The 22,891-nt window shown below is 35.9% G+C and overlaps 1 protein-coding gene across 2 annotated transcripts in view; it reads left to right on the forward strand.

The window, feature by feature from the left end:
* FAM13A (family with sequence similarity 13, member A) overlaps positions 1–22,891 on the forward strand; it is a 438,275-nt gene that overhangs the window by 224,064 nt on the left and 191,320 nt on the right. For both annotated transcript variants that reach the window (XM_012724150.1, XM_012724149.1), the window contains exon 4: positions 13,685–13,862. In XM_012724150.1, coding sequence (XP_012579604.1) covers positions 13,685–13,862 — 178 coding nt within the window. The remainder of the gene's footprint in view (positions 1–13,684; positions 13,863–22,891) is intronic.

The following is a 22,891-nucleotide window of genomic DNA, read 5'->3' on the forward strand; positions in this document are numbered from 1 at the left end:
TTTAGATTCTCAGTGCTGTGCTTTAACCTGCTGCACCACCAGGGAGGGCCAACTCACCTTTCTTAATTGGGATTTTCAGTATGTCAGTTTTGTTATATTCCTTGACTTTTAATCTTTTATTCTTAGTAAGCCAGTATTGTATTTATCTTAATAATCTCAGGTATATTTTGGAAATAGATATGTTTCAAGAAATAAAAGATCTTAGGGTAAGATTTATTTAATATAGAGTTAACTAGTAAATCCTATTATTTGAATGTTCCCCACTAATAAATTTTCCATAATATAAATGTAAATGTTTGCCTCACTTGAAATTGAATCAGAGCCTCAATATTTACTTAATACCTTCTACTTAGACACAGGTTGATTCCAAGAGACAAAGGCTTAAGCATTGTGACTTTAAGTAGGGGGCAATTTAGCTGAGCAAAACATGTTGTGTACATTCTACAATACTTTAAAAGAATGGCAAGAGCATCTACTTAATTGTAACAGTGAGAGAAGGAAACCAATCTGGATTATGGTAGTCAGAAAATGCTTTGTGGAAGAAAGTTCAATTGGGGTTACATGAGGTGTATAGAAGACAAAAATTGTCTGACAGAGATGTCCATACTATAGGAGATAAGCAGAAAGTATAATCACAAATGTATGCAAAGTGGGGTCTTGAATGTTAAGCTAAGGAATTACTATTTTCTACCAGAAATAATTTTTTTAAGAAAATAGTCACAGAATGGAAACAATTTAGACCACACAATGTTAATATTTCAGTGGCTAAATATCGGGCACAGAAGACTGGGAGGAATATTGAGGTCATGCTGAAGAACCTGTGTCCCATAAATAGTTGATAATAGAATTTTTTTTTTAATTGTGGCAAAGCAAATATGTATAAAATTTATCATTTTAATAGAGAATATACAGATTTTTTTAATTGCGGTATTGTTGGTTTACATTGCTGTTGGTATTTTAGAAGATCTCCCCCTTGCAGTGTTAACATACCACACCTGTAGTTCACCACCATAGTCCATGTGCTCCTGACTTTGTTTTTGTTCCTTCCCCTTCCCTTCTATTAGCCTCAATTCTATAGTCATCTTTGTAGATTTAGTTCTTAATTTGGCTTTATCTTACCTTTTGTTTAGTTTTCTATATTCCATATGTAAGTAAAATCATCTTGTTTTCATCTTTCTTCTTCTGACTTATTTCACTTAGCAGACTCCCAGTTTCATCCATGTTGCTGCACATAACAATAGTTTATCTTTATTAACAGCCATGTATTATTCCATAGTGTGTATAAACCACATCTTCCGGATCTACTCATCTGTATGTAGGCACTTAGGTTTGTTTTCATAACTTGTATATTGTAAATTGCATTGAACATGGGAGTGTGTGTTTCCCTTCAAATCAGTGCCTCTGTGTTCTTCAGATACTTAGGAATACAATTCAGTGATGTTAAATTCCTCTACTAGTAAAAGTATGGAAGTCAAGAGAGAACAAACATTGTGCAGCTATGATGAAGAACTCATGTGATAGGGATTGAAATGAAGGTCCATGCTTAGAAAGGGGGATTCAAGCTGTAGGTGTGTTCCATCTGTGTTGACTCAACAGTGTTCACACTTACTTGAAACATCAGTGATGTTTGGACAGTATTGTAGCTGTAGACACGTGATAAATAGCTAATTTTTTAAACATCTCATAATACTTTGAATACTTAATTCTGTGCCATATTTTGCCTAGGTGTTTTCTATATGGGTATGATAGCTAAACTTCGTTGGAGCACACTTCCAAATGTTTCATAGATAGTGAAAATGAGGTTCAGTGAGGTGAGTTACTTACAGAGAGCAAGGAGCTATAATTTGCAGAGCTGGAATCTGTCCCACTCCAAAGTTTGAGTTTGTTCCATTATAGTATGTGTGTTAGTCTGCTGGAACTTCCATAACAATCTTATAGATTCAGAGGCTTTGTGACAGAAATTTGTTCTCTCAGTCTGAGGACTGGAAACCCAAGATTAAGGTCCTGGCATGGTTGGTTTCTGGTGAGATCTTCCTCCCTGGCTTGTAGATGGTGTCTATTCATAGTGCCCCTCAGGTGACCTTTTTCCTGTGGGTGTGTGCTCCCTTCATCATTTCTGTCTGTGTTCAAGGACAGATTGGGAATGAACTTACCTGAGTTTCTGAGCAAATTCACACAAATCCTTACCTCTTCAGCTCAGCTCTACCCATTAGAGATCTTAGGTCTCCAAAAATCTGTTGCTATGTCCTGTCTGACAGCTTACTATCCTGGTTGCAAGTGGGTTGGTGAAGGGTTCCCTGGAGCCTAACAGATTTTCAAAAGTCTGCTTGTTTTCTCTCAGTTACATTCATTTCCAAATATGCTTGAAATCTCACCAACTTCTGTCTTCTCTGTTGTTCTTTTTTTGCCCTTTGTTGCTTATACACTTTAAATATTTTTTTTGCTGTCGTTACTGTAGAGTCTTAGGAAGAAGTTTAAGTCAATGTAAGTGATCAATCCATCTTTTTAAATATTTGTTCTCCTTTGCCTTTTCCCCTCTACTATAATAGCAGCTGTGCAAACAATATGTGAAAGCTAAGTGCCTGTGAATTTTAGCTTAGAAACATTTGATAATTGAGACAGGAACTGTTTTTCATTAAAAAACTACAAAATAATGAGACAGTTTAATCACTAGAATGCCTAATTGTTAAGAAATCTAATATAAACTGACTTGCCCTTGAGTTCAGCTTTTCTTTATTATATGAGGAATTCTCTAGGTTGGTTTAAGTCTTTTATATATACTATTTATAATAATGAGTCTTGCCTTGATTGAAATTGGCTGAGTTGTTTTACCTTGCTAATTTGAAACTATAAAGCACCATGCAAATGTTGACAATAATGCTACTGGCTTCTTTCCTCAGTTCAGGTCCATCCTCAGTCTAAGTTAAGGTTCATTCATGTTGGAACATGTATCAATACTTCAGTCCTTTTATGCATGGCTAATATTTTATTATATGAAAATGTCACTTTTAATTTATCATTCATGCATTGATATATATTTGGGTGATTTCTACCTTTGGTTATTCTAAGTAACCAAGTCATCACTGCGTAGACACTGTGAATTCCATAGTAGGCATATGACAGATTTCCTTCTCTAAGTTAGTTACTTCTTATAGGAAATGTTTTTTTCATTTGAAATTATTCAATCTCACAAATTTATGTTTCTATAATAAATAAAATCAGTACATTAAATTCCACAGTTAAGTCCTTTCCATTCTCAGTATGTACCTTTCAGGATCTATATAAAATTTTTCTAGGTAAAGAGCTAAACTCAGAGCTAAATTTAAGAGTTGCTTTCTTTATATCTGCCCAGAGTGTCAATCTGATGTATGATACTTGCAATGGGTGTATGTATGATATGTATGTATGATATCTGCCCAGGGTGTCAAGCTGATGTATGATACATGCAGTGCCGGAAATCCCGGGTGTCCCACACACAAGCTTCCTGACGGCATTTTAGGTGGTTCTACTCACATCAGATCCATGTGAAAGGAAAAACTTCATTTATGTTTATAACCCCCATACAATCTAGGGTTATAGATCCTAATAACTGATAATGTTTTGGTGCTGAATACACACATATATTCTTTATTTTCTGTATAATGGTTTTTGATACTGAGTTTAGAGTACAAAACTGAGTAGTTATTCTGCATTGGAACACCTAGCCTGTAAGAACATATGAGTATATGTGTTTATAATGAAATCTTTCGTCTTTTGTTGCCTTTTCAACTGTTCTCTTTACCCTTGATGGCCCATACCTATTCAAAGTTCTTTTTATTTTCATTTTAGTGAGGTATTAAAAGGAAAAACAGATGAACTTATCCAAAGGTCTCCTCTGACTTTTCTTCCCCCTAAATGATTTTTTTAAAAGATTTATTTATTCATACAGAACTGGGGTACAGGCCAGAGATGCGCAGGGTGAGAGGATTCACCAGAGACAGAGTGGAGAGCAGAACAGGCAGACTGACGAAGTACACTGCTGAGGGGAGCAGCGGGCGGGTCAGGAGAGGTCTGCCGCACCATGTGGTCATCTCCAGGTCAGGCAGGCGGGAATCGAACTCATGCGGAACTGGCTTAAGCTTCTTAGTGCTGTGCTTTAACTCGCTGCGTCGCCAGAGAGGGCCCCCCCTAAATTACTTTAAAGTCAACAGAATTTCTAACTTACACATTATAAAATGAACTTTTTCAAGTATTCAATTGACTTTGACTTTCAGTAATCAGAGTATAACCATTACTACTGTTTAATTTTTAAATATTTTTCCTTCTCCCTATTAGCAGATACTCCCTATTCCTTCATGCCTGTCAGTCCTAGACAAGCACTAATCTTTGCTCTGTCCATGTAGACTTGCCTATTATGGAGATCATAAATAGAAAGAAAGAAAGAAATAGAATCACAACACGTATTTTGTGTGTGTGTGTTACTGGCTTCTTTCCTCAGTTCAGGTCCATCCTCAATCTAAGTTCAGGTTCATTCATGTTGGAACTTGTATCAGTACTTCAGTCCTTTTATGAATGGCTAGTACTTTATTATATGAAAATGCCACTTTTAATTTATCATTCGATATTGATATATATTTGGGTGGTTTCTACCTTTGGTTGTTCTGAATAATGTTGTAGAAAGCATACATAAGATTTCGTGTGGATACGTTTTCATTTGTCTTAAGTTTCTTTCTAGACATGGAATTGCTTGAATTGCTTGGTCATATGATGCCATTATGTTTCACATCTTAAAAACCACTTTCTGAAGTAATTGTACTATTTTACATTCCTCCGGTAATGAGAGAATTTTACTTACTCTCCATTATCACCAATACCTGTTTTCTGTGTTCTTTGTCTAAATCCTTCTCATAGTACAGATCATAGGATTTTATAGCAGTAGGAAGATTTATGGGTTTGAAGAGGAATGAGTGAGGAGATCTAGTTATTCCAAGACCAAGAAGATAATATCTGTTGGGGGTTTTGGGAATGGAGTGTTTGTGAGCTAAGTAAAATCCTCAATAAATTCTTCACTTTGTATTAATGATTTTGTCTGAGAAGCATCTTACTTGAATTGAGTTGAAAGAGGAAAAGGGAGAACAGTCAATATATGTTATATATAAAAAAGATACAGCTTCTATTAATAGACTATCACTGACACAAAATAAATTTGCAAAAAGAATATCAATCTGTATATGCCAAATGATTGGCTTTCTAGCCACCTGTAATTCTTCCCTAACTCTTTTATGCTATATTCTGAATACAGACTTTGCTGGACCCTTGGTCATAATCAACTTTTATGCTGAGTCCATAAACAATTTGAAAATTTAAGAAAAATCCACAATAGACTTAAATGATTCTGAGCTTAATTATTGAACTCACAGGAAACCAACTTTCAACTGAGCATTACATCAGTAGTTTCAGGAAGGGCAAAGATGGAAGTAATGTGCTTTCCACTGAAATAACACACTGTACTTTGCCCATTTAATATAGCACTATGATTATGGGGGGAAGTTGGTTTTATTAGCTCTGGTATTGGCAATATTGTTTAAGATTAGCATATTGTGGGACACTCCCATGTGGTATGGTTGTTTTCCCTGTTGTTCTGTGCACCAGGTATTCCTATGGGTCCTATTTTTTTGCCTGTTCAACTCTTGTGTCTAACACCTATCCTAGATAAGGAGTTCCAGGTTTTGAAATATAAAGAGAATATTTTACATGTTTTTATGTTTTTAATCTATGCCATTTGGCTCCACTGACAAACATTGAGCACTCAGTAACTGCCCACTACTGCTACTTAATATCATAATCTATTTAGGTTTTGTCAGGAGTTAGCTATTTTGTTAAGTAAAACTGAAATGTAAAGTCTCACCTACTGCTTTGTTTTTCCTGAGGTCTTTGTCTTTGCTTTAACCTGCAGGCTCATTCTGGGAGCAGAATGAAGTGTAGACATTAACTAAATTAGTCATAAGCATACTCTTCGTCTCACAGAATCTAATCAGACTGATAAGGTTTGTAATTTCATTAATAACATCTAAGAATAAACTGTAATTTATTAATGTTTATTAGTCACTTTATCATCTTGCCCTTTGAGAAATTTGTGTGAAATCTTTGAGGACTTTGTTATGGGCAAGATTATGAAAGCTGTAAAAATGTAAACTCTCCTTCTACATAGAAAAATAACAATTCTAATAGGGAAACCAAGCAAAGGGTCAGATAGCCAAACTCAGAACTAAACCTAGAAAACTGATTCTAGAACTGAGGCTACCAGAGGAGGAGAAAGAGGAGGGGTGAAAACCAAGTGGGAAGGAAGCACAATGAACTGTGGTGTGTTGTCGGTGGGTGCAATGTGGTAACAAAACCTGAAGGAGGGTTATCCTCTACTAAAATACAGGCAACAATGTAAACCAGTGTTTCTCAGTATTGAAAAGGAAAATACCAGTTCCATTAATTATTAAGATGTAATTACGCTCAGAAGCTTCTTGTCATGCTACAGAAGCAACTCCATTCCTGGGGAATGAAATTAGAGGTAGAATCCAGTCCAGCCCTTGGAGCTGGCATTTTATGATGATTTTTCCTATTCTGTGTATGCAGATTTACAATTAATGCATATAATATTCATGTTCTGTTTATTGTTATACATTTTAACCAACCAAGCTAACCGGCCTAGCTGCCTTATTGTCATCTTTTATAAAACAGTACCCAGGTAGTCTTGTAGGTCTTTATTAAAATGTTGTTCATCCACATAGACTCCTAGAATTATGAAGCTATAATTTATGAATAAATTAAGATTTCCATATAACCCCCTCATACCAGGTTCACTTGTTTATTTACTGATTTAGGAATATTTACATATGCGAGACAGTACTTTAGGTTCTCTGTAATTTTAACAGTTAACTATGTTGCAGTGTGATCAAATCACATACCTTGAAACCAGAGTGCCATATCTAAATTGCTGGTCAGCTGATGGGTAGCCATGTGACTGTGCAGGTTAACTCGTCTCTCATTCAGTCTAGTTGTCTTTATCTGGAGATGCATAGATTCATGTTGCTGCTGTAGCAGATTGCAACAAACTTAGTGCATTAAAACAGTGAAAATGTAGTATGTCACTATTCTAGAGGTGAGAAGATTGTGGGTTCAAATGGTTTCTCTACTCCAACTTCCTAGGCAAAATAAAGGTGTCTCAGCCTGGGTTCCTGGGTCAGGCTCAAGGAGAAGAGTCTGTGTCCAGTCTCATTCAGGTTGTCGGAGTTTGCAGTTCGCCTTACAGTAACCCCAAGACCTTCTTTCCTTGCTGCTTTCTCAGCATTCAGAGGTTGTTCACATTCTCAGGCTCATGACCTCATTTCTTCTTCAAAGTTAGCAATAGCTCATTGTTCTCTCTAATGCATTAGCATTAGCAAGTTTTTATAAATCCTTTTGTGACACTTAATGAGGAAATGATATGCTACTTCAATATATCTGGCGCCACAAAACTGACTATTTTGGTTCTGTTAATGACCGACCTTCTCGTGGCTCTGAGACATATCATTGTAGAGATTAGCAGTTTGCCAGTTGTTTTATTTTTTTCTCCTTGAGACATAACATAGATTGTAAGTGCAGGATAATTTCTTGACCACTGAATGGCCAAAGCATGTGACAAGCTCTAGGATGAAGGTCCCCTGTAAGGTTAGCGGACGATCCCTGATAGAGGCCCAGCATTGCTGCCTGTGATCATAATCTTTTTTTTTTTTTAAAGATTTATTTATTTGTGTATACAGAACTGGGGTGCAGGCCAGAGGCTCAGGGGTGGTGAGAGGCTTCACCAGAGACAGAGTGGGGAGCAGAACAGGCAGATGAACAAAGTACACTGCTGAGGGGAGCAGCGGGCGGGTCAGGAGAGGTCTGCCACGCCATGTGGTCACCTCCGGGGCAAGTGGGAATCGAACTCATGTGGAAGCGGCTTTAAATTCTCAGTGCTGTGCTTTAACCCGCTGCGCCACCAGGGAGGGCCCATAATCTTTTTTTTTAATGAGATCAAGCACTTGTTACATGGTGCAATGTTTACTGCTAAATCTGGAACAAAAGTTGTTACAATCTTCTTTAAGTGACAAATAGTTTTACCTGGACAACATGTATTCTGTGCTAGTTTTATGCCTATGTTTTAGCTTGAGAAATGGGTCAAATTTAGTCAACCACAAATAAAAGCTTTCAAGAATACTCAATTTAAATTGGCAATTTCCACAAAAGGCAAAAGTTATAGGAAAAGATGTTAAGCAATAAGATGATTGTTTGAATATTACTCATTATTCCATCTGCGAAATTTTTAGACTTTCAGACACATGAACTGTATTATTCTATTTTTTCTTCCATTTTCATTTTAGAAGTAACTATAAATTTAAACAGTTCAGATTTCTTCATACTTCTGCAGAAATCGAGTTTCTTTCTATTTCTGAGGTTTTTCTGCAGAGCTTCCTTGCTGAGAAGCCTCCCTTCTGACCACCAGATACCCCTTTCTTACCATTGGAGTGCTCTCTAGAATCTTAGTCTTAGGGCATAAATGCCAACCCAGCTAGTTGTGGAAATGGCCTTAGTCCACATTTCTTAAAGGTGTATTTGAGCTATAGATGTTTCTTTATATATTACTCTTGTCTTCCTTACTACCCATGTGTCTTAAAAGTATATCTTAAGTGCCTTTCAACCTATGAAAACTTTCTAAATCACATTTTTACACTCAAAGCATTAAGGGGATTGTAACGATTACTTAAAACTCAACACAAACTCTGGAAAAGCTTACATTTGCCAGTTGTGAGGCTTTTCTGTAACTGACTGCAGACATTATCAGTGTGTGTGCGTGTGTGTGTGTGTGTGTATCTATTTATTATGAGTGAGCTCTCTTGTAATCTTCTCTATTATTGCAGTCATCACCCATCACCTGAAGCTGCACTGCCAATCCCCTACCCAGCCTATTTACTCTGTTTGTAATGTCTGTTATATAATGTCTCTCTCACTACAACTGATGCTACAAGTGGATGCTTCATAAGGCAAGGATTTCTCTTTCTTTTGCTTACTGATGGATCCCAAATGTGTAGCATTGTGCTGGTTTGGAGTAGTCATGTAATAAATAATGATTGAATAAATAATGATTGAATGTGTGTCCTTACATGTTTGTTCATATATAAAACAACTTTCAGGTGTAAAACAAACAAGATACATTCAAACAGCATCCAGAGTCTACTCATATCTTATCATCTCACATCTCTAAACTGGTCCAGACTAAATTCTTTCACAGATTGCTGACTGTCTCCCCAATGAGGAAGCTTCACAAGAGCCTGTTTTGTTCATGTTTCTTCCTTACTGTTAGAGAATGTGAGCCATGTAGAAAACGCATGATAAATATCACACATAGTATGTGGCAAGTATACATTATGACTAAACTTACCTAAAAATAGCAGCTTTGCTAACTCTTTATAACATGAGGAAGCTATATAGTCAAATTGTAAATATAGGGTATGGATGAATAAGGCAGGCAGTGTTCATTATATTTGGTGTCAGCAATTCAAGAAATAATGGAAGCAACAATTATTTTGAGTTTTTTCTTGTAGATACCAAAAGGCATCTTATTAAGCACCTTTGTTCTGACACTCATTCACTCTGTTCTGTGCTCAGCATTCTTTTGCAGACCTATAAAGGTGTTGAACAATTTTTTTCCTAGTATAGGAAATCTTGTCTGTGACACAGCTGCAAGCTGACAACAATGGTGGCATTTACTACATACTTCTGAAAACAGTGAAAATTGTCGGTTCTCAGTATGTTGTTAGATAATCAATATGACAGAAGGTGATGAGGAATGTCATACTAATAAATTCCGGTTTTTATTACACTGTCAGTATATATTCAAACAAAGATTAAGGTTGAAATACATGCTGATGCTATGAGAACCACTAATGTAGCTCATTGGCTCAGCCAGTGAGTCAGTCTAGAGAGCCATCTTCCATCATAGCAAATGGAAATGCTTTTAGTTAGAAAGCGAAAAAAAAAGTATTTCTTGTTCATTATTTGCTTTTTAAGAACATGGTGTTTTTTGATGCTGTAAAGGACTTCATGTTATTTTGCTAAATTTGAAATTCTCCATGTAAAACCTGGGGAAGTTCATGGTTTGAGGGTCCCTCACTCATGTGCTTGCAGTTGCCAAGACAATTCAGGCTAACAGCACTACAACAAGGTTGATTTTTTTAAAAGAGAAAATTGGGGGGAAAGTAGTATTTTTTTTTAAAGATTTATTTATTTGTGCATACAGAACTGGGTTATAGGCCAGAGGCTCAGGGGCGGCGAGAGGCTTCACCAGAGACAGAGTGGGGAACAGAACAGGCAGATCGACGAAGTACACTGCTGAGGGGAGCAGCGGGCGGGTCAGGAGAGGTCTGCCACGCCATGTGGTCACCTCCAGGGCAGGCGGGAATCGAACTCATGCTAAGTGGCTTTAGCTTCTCAGTGCTCTGCTTTAACCCATTGCGCCACCAGAGAGGGCCAAAAGTAGTATTTTTAAGGCCACAAATGGCCAGCCCTCCTACCCCAGGGAGCGGCTGTGTGGCTAGTAAGTCCAAAACTGAAAGTTGCTTGTACAACAAGACACTGACCATTTGACTCTGAGAGCCCAGAGCCAGTGGCACAGGAGCCAACTCCAGCTGCCGGAGGTGGTCACAGGTGGTGTTGCTGAGGCACCTGGCATCTGAAGGCCAGGCTGGGCAGTGCTGGCAGCAGCAACATGCATAGTACTGGACACATGGGAGGTGGGGCAGTGGTCAGATGGTGAACAATTCTTAGAGGTAGCAGAGCACAGGTAACAGAAGACATCTCTTTTAGAGTCACTGAAGGGGACAAGGCACCAGTGTACCAGCTCGTTCAGAGTTGCCAGGCATAGGACCGGCAGCATCAGTTAGCAGGTGATATGGAAGGGCAGAGGCAGGAGCAGCAGTCACACAGTAGAGATCACAGCCAAGTGGAGATCAAGGCCTCCTTGGTGGCACAAGGGATTAACTCTCAGTACTATGAAGCTAGCCATAGCCACTGCTGCACTGAGTTTGATCCCTGGCCAGGGAGCTGACCCACATGGTGCAGCAGACCTCTCCTGACTCTCCTGCTGCTCCCCTCAGCAGTGTACTTCAATCTCTCTCCTGTTCTGCTCCGCACTCTGTCTCTGATGAATTCTCTCACTCCGTCCTCCCCTGCACCTCTGACCTACAACCCAGCTCTTGTATGCACAAATAAATCTTTTTTTTTTAATTTATTTATTTAGGCTTACAGAACTGGGGTACAGGCCACAGGTGCGTCGGTGGTGAGAGGCTTCCCCAGAGACAGAGAGGCTTCCCCAGAGACAGGAGCAGAACTGGTAGATCAACAAAGTACACTTTTGAGGGGAGCAGCAGGCAAGACAGTAGAGGCCTGACATGCCATGTGGGTCACCTCTGGAGCCGGGGATCAAACTCGCACTGAGGCAGCTGTGGCCAGCTTGCAGTGCTGCATCCTAAGCCATTGTGCCACCAAAGTGGAGATCAGATACATGGCTCTCAACAAGTCTCTCAGGAGATTCAGACAAAAGTAAGAGATCTGATGGGAAGATCTTGGAAGTTTGCATTGAAGATCTTCCCAGGAGAGAGTCTGGATGAGTCTGTAGAGCCATTTGAGACCTTGGCTTATGTCCCCTTCTGGAAGCCTATTTTTCCAGTCTAATTAATCTTTTAACAAACTGATTCTGTTTCCAAGACTTGATGTGCATCTATGCAAACTCTGTCCTGATTGGTCTCTTTACCAAGCCCAGCTGGTTTCAAAAGTGGAAACCCCATAAGCAATTCCAACCTCCCCTAGGCTGGTTCTTCCCGTCCCACTGAGGTGTGCAGCCCAGGGGGCACAGTGGTGCCAGGACACTCATCACACCCACTGCTGAGGAAGCTTCAGTGGGGCCGGATGTGGTGGTGTCTCAAGAGCCTGTGAGGCCTGGACATCTGTTGTGCATGGTTACTAAAGGGTGTCCCCTGCAGGGGAGTGGTCTTGTTCTGCTGCCTCCATCCCAGAGCCATGGGGGAGGAGAGAGTATTCCTCTTACTGTCTCCCTTCACATAATTTTAATTTTTTATAGTCTCCCTTCACATAATTTTTATTTTTTTTATCAGTTTTATTTCCTGGGAAAATCATCCTATTTCAAAAATTAGAAGGAAATGATGAAAATGCTGATTTCAGCACGCATGTTTTGATGCATCACCAAAGTGTTTAGATATGATTTCTGTTTTTCTCAAAGTAATTGAAATTAGTATGAAAAGTTTCTGATATCAAGAAATCTACTAGATCCTAATCATAGTATAGTTCATTAGATCATATTGTGAACATCAAGGTCATAAGATCATTACTACTATTCTAATCATAAATAGATATTATCGAAGACGGTTCAAGCACAGATTGAAATCTGCCAATTCTGGATGTTGCTGTTTTGGATAACATCACTTACTTTCACATTCATGTATGTGAAGTGGACTCATTAAAAAAGGATTTTATTAAAGCCTCATTGACTCATAAAACCAAACTGATAAAGTTAAAATAATTTTGCTTATTTAAAATTTCAAAACATTAGCCTGTGTCAACCACTCTGTTTTTAGCATGGTACAACTGTCAACTCATTTCATCCTCACCAAAATCCTTATTTTCCTTTATGAATAAGGAACTAGAGTTTGGTGAAGCATCTGAGCTCACACAGGTAGGAGGTGCAGAACCAGGACCCTAATCCAGGAGGTCACTTCCCAGCCTGGTTTCTTCCGTGCACTGTTCTTTCAGTGGCACTTGATGTGACTTCCTGTGTATTTTGCCTGCTTCCACCTCCATGTTACCCATGCATTTGTAACACTAATTTCTGCTTGTGCATCTCTTCTGCCTCACTGTTTCTTAATTCTTGGCTAAAGCCAAGTCAGGAATCCAGATATCCACTGTACTATCTATTATAACTGAATTAAGTTTTTATTCTCCTCCACATCTGCTAAAAGGATGATTTGTGATTGAACCCATAAGTATTTGCTATGAATGATGTGTATTTTCTGCTGTTATAAAGTGGTATACAGAATTAAATTAATAGTCCAAATATTGACAAAACAAATCCTTGAGAATTAAAAAGACCTTTTCACATACCTGCCTGTGAATTTGGCACATCTAATATTTTGGGCTATGTATAAGGTTATTATGCTTTTGTATGAGGCATATAAATTCTCAGCTATAACTCATAAGAGAGTTTAAAAACTATATAGAAATAAAAAATTTTCAGTTTTCTCTATGTGTAGATTTCTGATCACTTAGTGTCACACAGGGTGATCTGATTAAATTAAATTTTATTTAATCAGATATTGTTGTTAACAAATTTGAAGATAAAATGAAAGATTCTTCTATGGAAAGTTTAGTTATGCTAATTTTGGACAAGAAAACACAAAATTAAAATATGAGCCCATTTTATGCACTAAATAGAGCTCATGATTTTCAGAATGCCTTAAATAAGTATTTAACATTTTAAAAAAATAGATGCTTAGTGATCAAAGGGACAAAATACCTATATCTTTCTTCAGGATTTTTTTCCTGAATAAAACGCTAAAATTTATTATGCCCATATGTTCTTGTTACTGTTATTGTAAAATTTTATTTTTTCTTTCAGATGACAGAAATGACAATCAAGAGAGTAGCTTTCGAGATTTACTAAAGGAGCTGCCTGAAACCCACTACTGTCTCCTCAAGTACCTGTGCCAGTTCTTGGCTAAAGTAGCGGAGCACCACGTGCAGAATCGCATGAATGTTGACAATCTTGCCACTGTGTTTGGGCCAAATTGCTTTCAGTAAGTGATTGGGATTTTACTGTTAATATCATCACGTAGCCCTTGTCCTTGACCACTGCCTGGAGTTACTGTTGGGCAGAAGCATATTTCAGATTGAAGAGTCAATCAGTTCATGGTGGAGATGTTCTGTCTTGCTATTGGTTATTTTGCCTTATTCTTCATCCCAGTTTTAAAAGTAAGAAGGCATGTACCTTCTTATCAAATTGTAATTTGAAATATTTCAAACAATCTTATGTGAAATTACAGAAAATAAATTTTCCTTTCACTAAAATGGGCTAAGTGCCCATTTTTAAAAAATAAAAATCCAATCTGAAGTTTAACAGAAAGGCAAGAATATGATACTCTTAATAGTGATAAAGTTTAAATCATCATTAGTAGATAAACTATAAGCAAATATGTCAACAACAATTGCAACTTTAGCTACATTTATTTTCTAGAAAGATTAGAAATAAAATAGTCTTTTTTTGTGGGTGATATATCAGCAACTACTAGAACTTTTGTAAAGTTTAATATTTTATTTTCTCTGTTACTCCTTAAAATTCTTTAACTGTTTATATGTAGAACATGATTTTGTAACCCAGGGACTTAACTTTTAACTCTGCTGCTAATTCCCACTGATATCAAACACATTACTTTTAGTTGAAAGGAGTAAGGGAAGAACACATACTATAAAAGCTTGCAGAAATTCTCAAAAGTTTTTTTTTTTTTCTGCTTTTTCCATTCCATTAATCAACAAGACTCATTCAGCTGCCAGAAATTATAGTAATATTACAAACTTCAGAACCTCTGCCTAAATATAAACTCTGGCTTACATCATAGTGAATACACAGTTCTGGAACATTAGCCACCTACTGTGGAGAACAGTTCCACCTTAATAACTACACACATTGGAACCTTACAGATTCTTATTTTAAATAATACCATCTTGTATCATGAGACATGATAGGATCACATGAATATAGATCTCAAAATTCAGTATCCCCATTTTTTTAATCTTAGGATCTGTCTTTGTTCTTTACTTGTTTAACTTCTTGGAAGAAAAGAGGGACAAATAGAAAACTGATCAGAAATATTAAAATTGGATTGAAAAGGGAGTGAAATGAATATGCATTTAGAATGTTTATTTAATAGTACACAGTGCAATACTTCATTCTGACTTGTTAAACTAGGCTTGATCTGGAATTTCTAGAAACCTGCTTCAATTACTCAATCCAAATGCCAAACAAGTAATTAGTTCTTATTGTAGCCACTACTAGTTAGTTTAGCTTAATTATTTTTATCGTGGTAAAATACATATAAAATTAACAGCTTTGAACTTTTTTTTTTTAAAAAAGATTTTTTTATTTGTTCATACAGAACTGGGGTACAGGCTAGAGGCTCAGGGGCGGCGAGAGGATTCACCAGAGACAGAGTGGGGAGCAGAACAGGCAGATCGACGAAGTACACTGCTGAGGGGAGCAGCGGGCGGGTCAGGAGAGGTCTGCCGCGCCATGTGGTCACCTCCGGGGCAGGCGGGAATTGAACTCATACTGAAGTGGCTTTAGCTTCTCAGTGCAGTGCTTTAACCCGCTGCGCCACCAGGGAGGACCTGAACATTTTTAAGTATAGTTAAATGTCATTAAGTACATTCATATTACTGTGTATTTCTAACAAGCTGAAATTCTAATGAAATGTTAATTTTTAAAAGAATATAAAATTTTAGATAGAAAATTGTTGGCTATGCAATGCATAGTCATACAAAATGGAAAAATAAAAACACCAATGATACATTTGACTCTAGAACAATTAAAATTAACTCTTGAGCAAAGCAATTCCCCTATGCAGTGGAAAAGTTACTTGTAAATCCTAGTCAGCATTCTATATACAGAAGAGGTACCTCATTTGTGAACTCAAAAGAGTTGGTTGAATGCAAAGCCCACAGATAGAAAACAACAACAAAACATGTATAAGTGGACTTGAGCAATTCGGACTTTTTTTTGTTCACAGATCAACTTGATATAAACTCTTAGTGTTATGAATATTGGGCTTCTTAGACAATTACCAGGTTTTCAACATCTCTTTCCAGTTTCAAGTTTGTTAATTAGATGATTGAATAATGTTGTTGTTGTACAATGAAGAATATAGAGCTATATAGAATAAAAATGAAAACTTCTACAGTAACCCTGCATCCCAACTTCTCCTAGAGATAAGATCAATAGGTATATATTTGTCTGTCCTTCCTTCTGAACAGTCAATCTGTTTTTAAATTTCATGGGATCATAGAGCATATATTGTAAATTTTGATAGTTTTTCTGGTAGCAGTGAAACTTTGTTAGTTTGTTTATATCTCTCATTCTTTTTAACTAGTGAATACTGTGAATTTGTCTTGACTTATGAATTACCCTTTAATCATGAGCAGAAGTTTTCATCTTTTTTATGTTAAAAAGGAGTTGCAGCAAATATCCTGAGTGTGATTGTGTGCATCTGTGATAGATATATTTGAATAGAGAACCTAGATGAAAATGGCTTGACTGAGAGGTTTATACATTTCAAAATTAACATATGGTAGCTTTCAGAGGGCTGTTAACAGTTTTCCATTGCCCCCCCATTTCCCTTTTTTTGCCGTGTTTTATAAAATAATATAAAACTTTTTGACCTAGTGGACAAATACAATACCTACTTGTAAAATTAAGTATAGTTTTAGATTTTAATGGGGAGGCATTACTATTTGTAGCTCTCTGTATTCCTTCTTCATAGCTTGTGCTTGTTCTGAATTTTAGTTTTTGGCTATTGCTTTGAAGGCATTCTTTCAGTCGTCTAGAAAGTAATCTTTTGAAGTGTTGTCCTTGTATGTATTTACCTTTTAGCTTTATAATGTTTTGTAATACTAGTTTCTATAATATTTAAATGTTTACTTAAATGTGTCAATTCTTTGTACTTTTGGGTGTTTATATCTTCCTTGATATTCTAAATAATATTTCTTGCTTAATATCACTTACATATTATAATGTAAATATTCTTTTGTTATCTTTACAAGTTTTTAATGGTAGGATTTTTACTTTATCTCTGTTTTCGTATATGTTGTATATGGAATCAGTTTAATTTTTCCTCAGATAACTAATTGTTGCCAAACTATTCACTGAGAATTAGCAGTGGTGTCGCTCTATGATATATTAATTTCCCAAACATATAAGTTTGATAATTTGTAATGGCTCTGTCCTGTCACTCTTCATTTTCCTATTTCACTTTTCCTTTAAGGGAATTTTGGAATCCCTGTAATGTTTTCTCATTGTACTTTGATTTTGTTTCCCTGATAACTAATGGCACTGATCATCTGTTCATGTGCTTATCAGCCACTTGTGTATCTCTGGAGAAATACTTGTTCAGATCCTCTGACCATATTTGATTGGGTGATTTGTCTTTATTATTTAGTTGAAAAATAATCACATTATATAATTTTTAGTTTAAGTCTGTTCTAGACATGAGATTTGCAAATATTTTTTCACATTCCGATGAGTCACTTTCCATTTTGTGTCCTTTCAAGCACAAAAGTTTTTAAATTTTTTTGCGTAGTGTAAGAGAAAGAAGCCAACTTCATTCTTTTGTGTATGGATGTATATTTGTGTAGTATCATTTGTTGAAAAGATTATTTTTCCCTTTTTGAAAGTCAGTTGAAAACATTTTTTTTTCTCTTTTTGAAAGTCAGTTGACCATAGTTGTTAGGGACTATCTTAGGGTTATTATTTTTTTTTTAAGATTTATTTATTTATGCATGCAGAACTCGAGTACAGGCCAGAGGTGGGGGCAGTGAGATGATTCATCAGAGACAGAGTGGGGAGTAGAACAAGCAGATCAAGTGAAACTGCTGAGGGGAGCAGTGGGTGGGTCAGGAGAGGTCTGCTGAGCCATATGGATTCTTAATGTTATTCCATCGATCTGTATATAAATTCTTATGCCAGCAGTACACTGTCTTGGTTAGTGTAGTATTTTCGTATATTTTTAAATCAGGAAATGTCAGTGTTCCAACCTTATTCTTCCTTTTCAGGATCATTGAAGCTGTTTTTGTTCACTTGCATTTCAACAGGAATATTAAAGTCAGTTTGTAAATGTCTGCAAAAATAGCTAGCTGGTGTTTTTAATGAAATTCTGACGATTCTGTAGGTCAGTTTGGAAAGTAATGCTATTTTAATAGTGTTAATTTTTTAATTTAATCCAGCAAATCCAATTCTATCCAAGTATTTATGTCTAATTTCTTTCAACAGTATTTTAGCTTTCAAAACACAAATTTTATACTTTTTTCTGTATATCTATTCTTAAATAATCTTTTTGTGCTATATTCTAAATATAATGTTTTCTTAATTTTATTGTCCATGGCTGCTGCTAACATAGTAGTAATTTGCATTTGCTTTTTTTTTTTTTTTTTTTAAAGATATATTTATTTGTACATACAGAACTGGGGTACAGGCCAGAGACTCAGGGGCAGTGAGAGACTTCACCAGAGACAGAGTGGGGAGCAGAACAGGCAGATCAACGAAATACACTGCTGAGGGGAGCAGCGGGCGGGTCAGGAGAGGTCTGCCACGCCATGTGGTCTCCTCCGGGGCAGGCGGGGATCGAACTGGTGCGGAAGTGGCTTTAGCTTCTCAGTGCAGTGCTTTAACCCGCTGCGCCACCAGGGAGGGCCTGCATTTGCTTTTTTAATGAATGAAGTTGAGCATCTTTATGATGAAGACTATTTGCTTTTCTCTTAATATGTTTGTTAGTGCCTTTTTTCCATTTTCCGACAGGCTTTTTTCTTTTTTTGTTGAATATTTATTTTTAGCTTCCTTCCCCCCTAGTGAACACATCCAAAACTCTTATTTTTCCTCATTTTGTCACATCACCCTCAATATTCCTTTATCACTTGCTGTCATGAGTTGGAATATGAATTTTGGACTTGAATGACAAGGCCTTACATGTGCGTTTCTATTCAAGATGTATTTTTGCTTCCAGGCATCATAAAAAAGATTTTGATATTGTTTTATTTTATCTCTTGCAGAAAAGTAAGTTAATAGTACTCTGTCATTAACTTGTGACCTGTAGCTGCACATCATTGTGTGTATGTGTATAATTAGGTCTTTGGACAACATCAGTAAGCATTAGATGAGATCAGCTAGATTTGTAGACACAAACAGGATGTGTAACCAGATACACCTACAGTGTTGCTGTCACCATATCTGCTAGCTTTTACTAAGCAGTTTTGTTTGGTTAAGTTAGGAAAAAATATGACCTAACCTGGACTCATATATTTATTCAGGTATTGATATTCATATATTTATAATCTGTTAGCCTATGTCCAGTTATTTAAAAAGTTTCTTTACTTAGTTGTTAACATAACTATTTTTGCCATCCTCCACACATGTTTTTGCCCTATTAAAGGAGAGTGGATTGGGAAGTTTGCCTCTCTCTGCCTGCACCTGTACACCATCATCTATAAGTCCCTGCTGTTGCCCCCTCTGTCACTATTAACTGGTCATTAGTTTTGTGATTGCGCTTATTTTCAAAAGGGTATAAGTTCACTTATTAATTGCACTAGTGACCTATACTATTTTAAAGTAGGGTTTGCCAACCAAAAAATGACTGTATGACGATGGACTTAAAATTCATCCATAATTTTACACATTTGATTACCTTGCACACTTTGTCTTGTGTGTTTCCATAGTCATTTTTTTCTGCATGCTCACCCATTTATTTATATTTTGTTTAATTAGAGATGGCAAAATAAATTACTACTGCTTTACAATCTCTATTTAAAATGTAATGTTTATCATGGTATAATCTATATTTATAAAAATAATTCTACCTCCTGCCCTCCCTGGTGGTGCAGCGGGTTAAAACACTGCACTAAGAAGCTTAAGCCACTTCTGCATGAGTTCCATCCCCACCTGCCCCGGAGGTGACCACATGGCGTGGCAGACCTCTCCTGATCTGCCCGCTGCTCCCCTCAGCAGTGTACTTCTGCTCCCCATTCTGTCCCTGGTGAATCCTCTCACCCTCTGCATCTCTGGCCTGTACCCCAGTTCTGTATGAATAAATAAATAAATCTTTAAAAATAATAATAATAATAATAATAATAATAATAATTCTATCTCCATCATTGCTGATGACATATAACTTTCTGATCTTTTGATCAGTCTCCTTTATTTACACCATCCCAGAAATGACACTTATAAAAAAATTTTTTTCATGGCCAGATTAATAAAAGATAATATTTATTGAGTACTTACTAAATTTCTGGCAATGTTCTAGGTGCTTTTTATTTATTTGATTTATTTTATCTTTAATACCCTTATAAGGAGGAAACTATTTTTATTTCTATGAAGAAACTGAAGCACAGAAAGTTTAACTTGCTCAAGGTCACATGGCTAAGATTGTGGAGCCAGGATTCTGAATCCAGACAGCCTGGCTCCTCAGCTCCAAGCTCTTAATCACTCTTCTGCAATTATTTCCTTGTACATAGCATTGCAGGCACTATTCTTGAATATACATTTTCACACTTCATTAATTATTTTCTTTGGATGTACTTGTAGAAGTAGACTTGCCTAGTCAAAGAGTGTTTGGATTATCTAGTTTTTTCTTATTAAAGTTTGCATCAGTTCATGTTGTGGGCAGCAATCAGTCTGAGTTAGTCCCTGTCCCCAGACCCTGCCTAGGGCGGCACTAGCATTCTTTTTCATATTTGACAACATGATAGGTGACTATTCTTGTTAACTTTTGATTATCATGAAGTTTAACATATTTGAAAGTCTGTTTTCCCTACGTAATTTTGTTTGTAAATTGTCTTTTTACTATCACATTTCTCTAAGTTCATCTAAGAAATTAAGTTGTAAAAGATCCTTTTATAGTATACCTTTTTATCTATTGTTATATGTAAATTTTTTTAAACAACTTATGATATAATTTTGAATCTCATCATTCTCTTTGTTATAGTGAAGTTTAGAAATTTTATTAATCCTATATCAGATTGTGTTGTGTTTGATGATGAACCGGCAAGGTCTTCAACTTCAAGGTAATAAGGACATTTACTTATATTGTCTCTGAACATCTTTTCATTTTTATTTTAATATTTGATGTTTACTGTGAAAAGGTGACAAATGATGGGAAAAGGTGATATCTTTAGAAAGGTATGATAGAAAATAAAGAGTTATTAAATGTCTCATTTCATTTTACTGCATTTGTAATTTTTTATTATTTAGGTACTTAATTCTAGTGAAATTTGGTTCAGAATAATATATAATTTGGTTTGGAATAATATAATTTTTTTGCTAAATAATTAACCTATTATCCAAGTAACATCTAGAGAATAATTCATACTTTACCAAGTAATTCAAAATGCCACTTTTAACATTATTTCAAATTCTTAAATATATTTTAATCTTCTCTAAGCTCTATTATATTATCTCAATCTGTCTGCTTACTTGGGGCTAGTATCATGCCCTTTATATTTTAATGCCTTATGTGGTATTCTTCCATATAATAATTTTTAGGATTTTTCTGGCTAGCTATATGTATGTGGTCTCCAAAAACCCTTCTAGTTTTAAAAATTCCCATTGACCTTTTAAGTTTAATCAGATTTATTTGAAATAATTAACATTGAGTCATTTATTTAATAAAATAACATTCTCCCATTTAATTCCATATTATTTTCTAAAATTGTAGAAACTTGAAAGAATAGGTAAAATTGCATATAGTGAAAAATCAATGACTTATTAAAATAGCTTTTTTTAAAGATTTATTTTTTTTTTTATTTATGCTTACAAAACTGGGGAACAAGCCAGAGGTGTGGTGGGTGAGAGGGTTCACTAGAGACAGAGTTGGGAGCATAACAGGTAGATTGAAGTACACTGTTGAGGAGAGCAGCAGGTGGGCCAGGAGAGGTCTGCTGTGCCATGTGGGTCACCTCCCGGGCGGGGATTGGAACTTGTGCCACAGTGGTTTTGTACAGCTTCATAATGTGGTTCTCTAACCCATTGTGCCACCAGGGAGGGCCCTAAAATAACTTATTTTTATCTATTCCTTCTAGTTTTTCCACATGCATATATTATTTTTTTTATTTTTATCAGTTTTAGTTTATTTGTCTTTTAAATCCTGTTTTAATATCAAATATTAAATTATAAATTTTCCCATTATTTAAATCCTTTAGCTTATATCATTTACTATTTGCTAATAACCAGAAGAGGACAAATTTGTGCATATTAAATTCTGTGTACCTATGTAAGTATAAAATCATCTGTTCCTCATAGTAAATCCATAAGCAAACTTCTTATATTGATGGATAAAAAACGGAATTGTACAAATTGTCAATTTTTTAATGAACAAATTGTCATTTTTTTCTGTTCAAATTGAAAATCTGAATTTGGCAAGAGAATAATCAACTGCTTTTTAAAGAACAAAACAAAACAGTCAGAGTGTTACAGAAAGTGTTCTGTCATTGGCACATGGTCCAATGTGTAGAATATTAGATTGAACTAATAGGCCAAAATGGCAACTTTTTTAATTTCATATAATTCAATCCAATAGTAAGCTAAACTCTGTTGTCCTGATGTTATCAGTTGAAACTATGAGTATGAAACACATAAAAAGCTAAACATACATATTAAAGGTGATACTACAAATTCTCCGATAGATATTTGCTTTATATGTGTTCAGGAATCATGATGGCTTATAAACTTATATGCACCATACATTGTATTATTCCAATATTCTCTGTGAATGGTCGAGTAAACTTTATTATTCTGGTTAGTGTTCATAGTAATGCTTTCAGAAAAAGTTTTCTGTTTTTGTTTTTTTTTTTTACCTTGGTCTCACTTGAGGTTGCAGTAGATTAACCTTAGATCTGCAAGTAAGTGTCTAAGAAATCAATTGCTTGCTTGCAATAATATGATTAGCAACCAATAGTATTTACATATACAGGGTAACTTAACATTTTTTTCTATTTGAGATAATAACTTACTTTGTTGTATTGCAAGGAGCAGTGATTGTTTTCCATGGTACTCTTAAGCAATTCATTT

Source organism: Condylura cristata, unplaced genomic scaffold (genome assembly GCF_000260355.1).
Source record: "Condylura cristata isolate star-nosed mole 26May11 unplaced genomic scaffold, ConCri1.0 scaffold00012, whole genome shotgun sequence".
NCBI classification, from domain to species: Eukaryota; Metazoa; Chordata; class Mammalia; order Eulipotyphla; family Talpidae; genus Condylura; species Condylura cristata.